This window comes from Durio zibethinus, unplaced genomic scaffold (genome assembly GCF_047325235.1).
Source record: "Durio zibethinus cultivar Kanyao isolate XHJ-2024 unplaced genomic scaffold, ASM4732523v1 HiC_scaffold_3, whole genome shotgun sequence".
NCBI lineage: Eukaryota > Viridiplantae > Streptophyta > Magnoliopsida > Malvales > Malvaceae > Durio > Durio zibethinus.
In genome coordinates, this window is record NW_028323044.1 from 6088272 (window position 1) to 6098271 (window position 10000).

Below are 10000 nucleotides of genomic sequence, written 5' to 3' on the forward strand. Positions count from 1 at the left end.
TTGCTTTGCTTTTCTTCTTCGGACACATTTGGCATGGTGCTAGAACCCTGTTCAGAGATGTTTTTGCCGGTATTGATCCAGATTTGGATGCTCAAGTGGAATTTGGAGCATTCCAAAAACTTGGAGATCCAACTACAAGAAGACAAGTAGTCTGATGCAAGATTGCTTTGTTATTTTTCGCTTCTATTTTCTGTTTGTGATTTGACATAGGCTGCTGTAAAAATCTTGATTAAAATCGCTGCCTTTTCTTTGATTCTTGTTCTTTCGTTATTTTATTCGGGAGATGATTCTAAATAAATAGGTACGGAAGCTATAATTGTAAACCACGATCGAATTTATGGAAGCATTGGTTTATACATTCCTCTTAGTATCTACTCTAGGGATAATTTTTTTCGCTATCTTTTTTCGAGAACCGCCTAAAGTTCCAACTAAAAAAATGAAATGATTTTTCATTATCTCAATTGAAGTAATGAGCCTCCCAATATTATATTGGGAGGCTCATTACTTCAATTAGTCCCCGTGTTCCTCGAATGGATCCCTTAATTGTTGAGAGGGTTGCCCAAAGGCAGTATATAAGGCGTACCCAGTAAAACTTACAAGTAAACCAGATATAGAGATGGCGACTAAAGTTGCTGTTTCCATTATTATATAATTATATAAATAATATATATAAATATAAATATAAATAATATAAATATAAATATAATTTCAAGATCACAATGGATCTATGATAAGATCGTTTATTTACAGCGGAATGATATACAAAGTCAACAGATCTCACTGAATACAAAATAAGATTTATGGCTACACAAACCGTTGAGGGTAGTTCTAGATCTGGTCCAAGACGAACTGTTGTAGGGGATTTTTTGAAACCATTGAATTCGGAATATGGTAAAGTAGCTCCTGGATGGGGAACGACTCCTTTGATGGGTGTCGCAATGGCTTTATTTTCGATATTCTTATCTATTATTTTGGAGATTTATAATTCTTCCGTTTTACTGGATGGAATTTCGCTGAATTAGATTCACAAGAACCACGAAGCCTCGCTTTTCAATACAAAAAGTGAAACTTTTAGTTCTCGGATTTTTTTTAGCCCATTCTATTTTGGTAGTTCGACCGCGAAATTTTTTTTGTTTCTGTATTTCCGGAATATGAGTGTGTGACTTGTTATAATTGATCCTATTGATAGTACAGAAAATGGGTCTGTCCTCTTGATCGAGATAGTTTTATCCCGTCGGATAGCCATTCTAGTATCTGGAGCACGGAATATATGAAATGGATCACGAAGTATTCGAACTATGATTCATACTTAATATTCAAACCTCGCGGCCGGACTCAAAAAAAAAAAAAATTTTCAAAGAAAGAGGTTTTTTATTTATAAATCGAGAAATTTTTTCTTCTTTCAAACTCTCATTTAGTTTATGCTTATTTTGATCAAAGGACAAACCTTTCTTTTCTTTGTATTTTTATTTATTATATCTATTCTATTCATTGAATAAGTGATGATCCAATAATTCTTACTCAAAGAATCTTTGGACTTAGTTTGAAGGTTTTATTGAATCATCGCGGTTCTGGTATGAATCTGAAGTTTCAATTGATTCATAGGGTCTTAACAAGAGAATTCCTATTAAAAATAAAGAAAACAAGAATAAAGCCACATTCCATATAAATAACAAATCAAAGCAAAGAAAAAGAAAAGAAATAAGTAGGTAAATAGAAGATTCAAGAGGCCTGATCAACATAAAGACGAATGCGCCGACTTGATTTTTTGGCATTATAATTACAACTACAAAAAAGAGCTTTCGGATTTTTACTCTTTTGTGTCTTCAGATAAAATTGAATGAAAAGATTAAGAAGTTTCAAACTTTCTATTCCATATCCGTTTCAGCTATTATTTGGGTGTTTTTGTTTGAGCTGTACGAGATGAAATTCTCATATACGGTTCTCAGGGGGGGAGTCCTCTTGGTTTACCTATCTCAATAAAGTCTATGATTGGTTCGAAGAACGCCTCGAGATTCAGGCGATTGCAGATGATATAACTAGTAAATATGTTCCTCCTCATGTTAACATATTTTATTGTCTAGGAGGAATTACGCTTACTTGTTTTTTGGTACAAGTAGCTACAGGATTTGCTATGACTTTTTACTATCGTCCAACCGTTACTGAGGCTTTTACTTCTGTTCAATACATAATGACTGAAGCTAACTTTGGTTGGTTAATCCGATCAGTTCATCGATGGTCGGCAAGTATGATGGTCTTAATGATGATCCTGCACGTATTTCGTGTCTATCTCACTGGTGGTTTTAAAAAACCTCGCGAATTGACTTGGGTTACAGGCGTGGTTCTGGCTGTGTTGACTGCATCTTTTGGTGTAACAGGTTATTCCTTACCTTGGGACCAAATTGGTTATTGGGCAGTCAAAATCGTAACAGGCGTTCCGGAAGCTATTCCGGTAATAGGATCGCCTTTGGTAGAGTTATTGCGTGGAAGTGCTAGTGTGGGACAATCCACTTTGACCCGTTTTTATAGTTTACACACTTTTGTATTACCCCTTCTTACTGCTGTATTTATGTTAATGCATTTCCTAATGATACGTAAGCAAGGCATTTCTGGTCCTTTATAGAGAATATAGACCATAGCTATATTGTAACCAATCATTTATCTTATTACTTGCCAATCATTTATCTTATTACTTGGGGGAGGAACAATAGTATTTCATTGCTACAAATATGGATTGTTGAAAAAAAAAAAAAAATAAGACATGTATTTGGATATTTCCTTTCAACTCCACAATATTCTATTATTTATTTGATATGACATGAATAGTTGAAGGGAATTCCCCGAAGAGAAAATGGATTATGGGAGTGTGTGACTTGAACTATTGATTGGGCCATGCAGAAATATGCCTTTATCTGCTACATTGGAATTCACAACCAAATGTGTCTTTGTTCCAACCACCGTGTAAGCCCCATACAAAGGATAGGCTGGTTCGCTTGAAGAGAATCTTTTCTATGATCAGACCTGACGATGTCGTGTATGAACAGGGCTCCGTAAGATCCAGTAGAATAAGTGATTTGGCATAATGCAAATTAGATTTTATTTATTTATTTTTATTTTTTTTTTACTTTCTTATCTTAATAGTATGAAAATACATTCATTTCTTCTGCATCGACCCGATTTATTATTATTATACTATCGGAGTGAAACAAGGGATCTAAAGAAGAGCAAAGGCTAGACTATATTAGTAACAAGTAAATCCTTTGTATGTAAAAAATCTCGATATATTTTTGGGATAAAGGTGAATCGCAAGGCCTAAGACGACCCAGAAAGCACTTGATCACGATCAACTTTGTACGCCTACTTGGGTATTGAGCATTTACCTGTAAAAATGGCATTCCTTGGAATGTATAGTTGCAACTTCGTAAAATGGAATCAGGTAACTTTTTTCTTACATATGAAATCATTCATATATGTGTGGATAACATATAGATTCATTTTATATGTATCCGTTTGTATCCATTTGATTCGATTGATTTTTGCTTGAGCCGGATGATGAAAAATTATCATGTCCGGTTCCTTCGGGGGATGGATCTAGAAAAATTCACCTATCCTAATAACAAAAAAACCTGACTTGAACGATCCTGTATTAAGAGCTAAATTAGCTAAAGGTATGGGTCATAATTATTATGGGGAACCCGCATGGCCCAATGATCTTTTATATATTTTTCCAGTAGTAATTCTCGGTACTATTGCTTGTAACGTAGGCTTAGCGGTTCTAGAACCTTCAATGATTGGTGAACCCGCGGATCCATTTGCAACTCCTTTGGAAATATTACCTGAATGGTATTTCTTTCCTGTATTTCAAATACTTCGTACAGTACCTAACAAGTTATTGGGTGTTCTTTTAATGGTTTCAGTACCTGCGGGATTATTAACAGTACCTTTTTTGGAAAATGTTAATAAATTCCAAAATCCATTTCGTCGTCCAGTAGCGACAACCGTTTTTTTGATTGGTACTGCGGTGGCCCTTTGGTTGGGTATTGGAGCAACATTACCGATTGATAAATCCCTAACTTTAGGTCTTTTTTAAATTGAATCAATTTTAAAATAAAATATCATGATGTGCGTATCTAGGGAGTAGTCACTTCAAAGTCAAAGTGAATTCTCCCTAGATACATTTATTCAATTCTGGTCCCAATATATGGATTGTGCTGAAGGTTCAAAATCCATTTTCGTTTTTTTTTTTTTTTTCTAATTTTCTAAAGTAAAAAAAAAAAAAATGAAATAAATCCTAAATCCAATGGATTTAAAATTTTGGTAAATCAATTTCGCAATGCTTTTCTACTTCTTTTCTAGAATGCCCAATATTTGTTTTACATCTTCTATGCGAAAGTGTTCAATTTTCATAAGGTCTTCTTGACTGTTATTCAAAAGGTCCAATAATGTATGTATATTGGACTTTTTGAGACAATTATAGATCCTGGGAGGCAATTCTGATTGGTCAATAAAAATATATTTCAATGCTATTTCTTTTTTCTTTTTTCTTAGTTTAGCTAATCTATCATGAAAAGGAAAAAAAGGTAAAGTAACGTTGTGTTGATTGTTTTCTAAATGTAAGTTTTCTTCTTCCGCATCTAGAAAGGGAATAAATAAATCAATCAAATTCCGAGAGGCTTCATGAAGTGCTTCTTTAGGAGTTAAACTTCCATTTGTCCATATTTCTAGAAAAAGTATCTCCTGTTTTTCATTATCATTCCCATAACAATGAATACTATGATTCGCATTTCGAACAGGCATGAATACAGCATCTATAGGATAACTTCCGTCGTGAAAGTTCTTTGGCGTTTTTATACCGTATCCTCTATTTCTCTCGATTTGTAATCCAATACACAAATCAATTGGTTCGGTTAGGCTAGCTATATGCTGTGTATTATCAACGATTTCCACAGAAGGCGGTAAGATGATGTCTTGAGCAGTTACATATCCGGGACCCTTGGCACAAATAAAGGCGTTACGAGTTCCATACAAATTACTTCTCAATACAATTGCTTTTAAATTCATTAAAATTTCATGTACTGATTCTTGAATACCTACTATGGTAGAATATTCGTGTGGTATTTTCTCAGATTTTGCACGTGTAATACATGTTCCTTCTATTTCTCCAAGCAAAGCTCTTCGCATCGCAATGCCTATTGTGTCGGCTTGGCCTTTCATAAGTGGAGACAGAATAAAGCGTCCATAATAAAGACGCTTACTATCTGTTCTTGATTCAACACACTTCCACTGCAGTGTCCGAGTAGAGACTTTTACTTTCTCTCGAACCATAGTAATATTATTTTATTTGATCAGATCATTGAATCATTTATTTCTCTTGAAATCTCTTTAGTGTTTATTTCTACACACGTTTTTTTTTAGGAGGTCTACAGCCATTATGTGGCATAGGGGTTACATCCCGTACGAAACTTAATAGTATACCACTTCTACGAATAGCTCGTAATGCTCCATCTCTTCCGAGACCAGGACCTTTTATCAGAACTTCCACTCGTCGCATACCTTGGTCTACTACTGCTCGAATAGCATTTCTCGCTGCGGTTTGAGCAGCAAAAGGAGTCCCTCTTCTTGGACCCTTGAATCCACAAGTACCGGCGGAGGAAGAAGAAATTACCTGACCCCGTACATCTGTAATAGTAACAATGGTATTGTTGAAACTTGCTTGAACATGAATAACTCCTTTTGGTATTCTACGTGCACTTTTCCGTGCACTACTGCGCCCATTCCTACGTGAACCAACTTTTGGTATAGGTTTTGCCATATTTTATCATTTCATAAGGATAAGTCAGAGATATATGGATATATCCATTTCATGTCAAAACAGATCTTCTATTTTTATTTGTTCATCGCTTTCTTTAAGATTAGTTTCTTTTCTTTAACTTTAAGGAGTTCTTTTTAGAATAGAAAGATTATCCTTGTCTCTGTTTATGTCTCGGGTTGGAACAAATTACGACAATTCGTCCCCTCCTACGGATTAGTCGACATTTTTCACAAATTTTACGAACGGAAGCCCTTATTTTCATAGTTGTTATTCCTTAAATTTTTCCGAATCTACTTATTGGAAGAAAATAAGTTTCTTGAAATTTTTGAACCTTGAATTGGATCCCCCTGAAAGGAATCTTGAAGTTGAAAAAACTACCTAATCGTTCGAATCCTTGTTGCGGAGTCTATAAATTATACGCCCCCTGGTTGAATCATAAGCACTTACTTCACTTTTGTTGACTCTATCCCACGGTGGTATACGTATAAAACTCGATCGGACCCTTCCTGAAACATAACCTAGAATCAGATCTTCATTATCTAAAGGAATCTGGAGTGGACGTGATTCACTAATTAAACCTCCATGAATCCATTTTTGTTCTTTTATTCCAGGTAAAACTTCCTTGACGTATCAACTACTGTAGGGCAGGAGGAGTTCTATTAGACAACCCGTGCTTTTTTTTTTCACAAATGGAAAGTTTCGGATTCGGATACAATTCGGATGTTAGACAGATTACCATATATAACACAAAATTTCTCCGCCGATTCCTTCTAGTCGAGCCTCCCGGTCTGTCATTATACCCCGAGAAGTAGAAAGAATTACAATCCCCATCCCGCCTAAAATTCTAGGAATTTGTTGATAGTTAGAATAGATTCGTAGACCGGGTCGACTGATCCGTCGTAAATTTAAAATAGTTCTATATGGTCCTTTCCTATTCCTTCTATGCCGTAGGGTTAAAACCAAAAAATATTTGTTTCTTTCCCGATGTTTCCTTATGTTATCGATAAAACCTTCTCGTAAAAGTATTTTAACAATGTTTTCAGTGATGTTAGTAGATCCTATTCGAATCGTTCCTTTTCTATTCATGTCAGCATTTCGTATAGAAGTTATTATGTCAGCAATAGTGTCCTTACCCATGGTAAACTAAAATTATTGTTGCTCCCGAATTTTGATATAACCAACATGTTCTTTTTTTTTTTTTACTTAGTAAAGGTATATACGTGAGACACAATCTACTAATTAATCTATGTCATTTAAATACTCTAATTTAAATACTATAACTATATTGAATTGAGGTCTCGTCTTATAATACCTCAGGAGCTAATGAAACTATTTTAGTGAAATTTAACTGTCTCAATTCCCCGGCGATCGCACCAAAAATTCGAGTTCCTTTTGGATTTCCTTTTTGATCAATGACAACTGCAGCATTGTCATCATATCGTATTATCATACCGTTGTCGCGTTTGAGTTCTTTACAAGTACGTACAATTACAGCTCTGATCACTTCTGATCTTTCTAGAGGTGCCTTTGGTACTGCTTTCTTGATCACAGCAACAATAACGTCACCAATATGAGCATATCGGCGATTACTAGCTCCTATGACTCGAATACACATTAATTCTCGGGCCCCGCTGTTATCTGCTACATTCAAATGGGTCTGAGGTTGAATCATTTTTTTTAATCTCTTCTTTCAATGGAACAAAGGACGAAGAAAAAAAGAAATATTGTTTGTCAAAAAAAAAAAAAAAAGGAAACCCGCAATTGTTTTTTTTATTCCCAAGACTTCTTTCCTTTGGTTCTATATTCCTATCCTGAAATAATGAATTGAGTTTTTATAGGCATTTTGGACGCCGCTATTGAAATAGCCTTTCTTGCTATATTTTCGGCTACTCCGCTCATTTCATAAAGTATTCTGCCCGGTTTAACGACAGCTACCCAATACTCGGGAGATCCTTTCCCCGAACCCATACGTGTTTCTGTAGATCTTACCGTAACTGGTTTGTCTGGAAATATACGTACCCATATTTTTCCACCACGGCGTACATTTCGTGTCATTGCGCGGCGCCCCGCTTCTATTTGTCTAGATGTAATCCAAGCGGGTTCAAGTGCTTGAAGAGCATATCTACCGAAACAAATGCGATTACCTCGATAAGATATTCCTTTCATTCTTCCTCTATGTTGGTTACGAAATCTGGTTCTTTTTGGGTTATAGTTGATGGTTGTTTATTAATTCCATCTCTACTACAGAACTGGACATGAGAGTTTCTTCTCATCCAGCTCCTCGCGAAAAAAATGACTAAAAAATATTTTATTTTATTCTTAAGATATATAGGTAGTTACTGAATAATAGATTGAATCCTGGGATTCTTTGCTTTGAGATTTTATCTGATCTATTTGAGATTTTATCTGATCTATTATAAATTTGTATATCTTGTTTGGATATATATTGGATATATATATAAGTAATTAAACATGGATTCTATTTATAGATAATGTCTTATCTTGTTTTTGTTATAATGTTATAACGAATCTTTATTTTGTTTTGTCTTTTTTTATCATATTCATCTCGGATCGACAAAAATTTAACAATCAAATAAAATGAAAATAAAATTTTTAAAATGAAAATAAAAAAAAAAAATGAAAATAAAATTTTTAAAATGAAAATAAAATTTTCGCGGGCGAATATTTACTCTTTCAATATCTATTTCAGTTGTCGGGTTAACTCATGACCTCTCAGAATCAGAACAGAATAAAAAGAAATGAAGTGGTCTCTGGTTTGTTCCGCCATCCTACCCGATAAATCATTAGGATTCGTTTTCAATAGAATCCTCTGCATTCACGGGTTCCGTCGTCCCCATCGCTTCTCGATTAATGCTTAGGTCTGAATTCTCCAATGGAGCCTTAATTTAATATTTAATAAAAATTTAATATTTAATAAAAATAAAAATTTAATATTTAATAAATAATATTTAATAAAAAAATTTGTTAATTTGTTCTTTAGTCAACCTTCTCAGTCTTTATTGACTTAAGGCTCTTGATTTTTTCTTCGATGAACAGATATTCATCTAATTATTGATGAATCTCTATTGATGCTCTATTACATTGCTCTTTATGAGATGCTTCGTAGACCTTACATATTGGAATCATATATCATTTCATTTCTATTTCTTTTTCTCTCTTTCTCTCATCCTTCTATTTATCCACATACTTTTTTATTTTGCTTCACAATTTAGATATATTCATAATCAGATTGGTTTTTTTTTACTTAACTTAATGCAAAAAAAAAGATTTCAGTTGCTATAATGATATGACCAATATATCATATCTTGACTGATTCTTTGGATCCAGATAATCCGAAGCGATGAGTTGGTTATTAGTGCTATAGTTATTAACTTATACTGTGGTTCGCCCATTTTTTTTTTTGAATCCTAAGCCTAAAAACCCAACGAGTCGCACACTAAGCATAGCAATTATATCAAATGATCAATCAAATTTTTATTTAACCTTATAGAATATAGAATTTAGAACTGCTCATTTTTTTATTGAACATAAAAAAATGAAAGAATTTGTCATTTTTTGTTCTATCGCAGAATAGAACGTAAAGACAAGTAGAGTCTTATTCTTATTATTCTTCATCTATAAATATCTATAAATATCCAAATTTTGATTCCTAATACCCCATAGATAGTTCGAACTCTATAGGAGCAATACTCAATTTTCGCTCCAATCGTTTGTAGAGGAACCCTACCTTCCCGGATCCATTCGACACGCGCAATTTCTTTTCCGTCGATACGCCCTGCAATTTGTATTTGAATTCCTTTTGTATCTGCTTGCTCAGTTAATTCAATAGCCTTTTTCATTGCTTTTCGAAATGAAACTCGATTCTTTAATTGTCCGGCTATAAATTCGGCAAGAATATTAGGGTGCCCGTAAGGATTTGCAATTCTTGTAATAGCAATCTTGAGTTTTCGGTTCATACAATTAAGTTCTTTTTGCACATTCATCTGTAGTTCTTTGAGTTTTCGCGGCCTATCTTCAATTAATAATTTAGGAAATCCCATATAGATTATGACCCGAATTAGATCAATTCCTTTTTGAATCTCTATACGTGCAATTCCCTCGACACCGGAAGATATTCTCATATTTTTTTGTACATAATTCTTGATATAGTCTCTTATTTTTTTATCT

General features: G+C 34.1%; 1 protein-coding gene across 1 annotated transcript; it reads left to right on the forward strand.

Moving 5' to 3' along the window:
- Positions 1-756: 756 nt before the first annotated feature.
- Positions 757-4288, forward strand: LOC149504605 (cytochrome b6). The gene is made up of 2 exons (XM_089757935.1): positions 757-1157; positions 1982-4288. Exons 1-2 carry the CDS (start codon positions 1152-1154, stop codon positions 2621-2623), a joined length of 648 nt encoding a protein of 215 aa, XP_089614061.1. The 5' UTR covers positions 757-1151; the 3' UTR covers positions 2624-4288.
- Positions 4289-10000: the final 5712 nt, after the last annotated feature.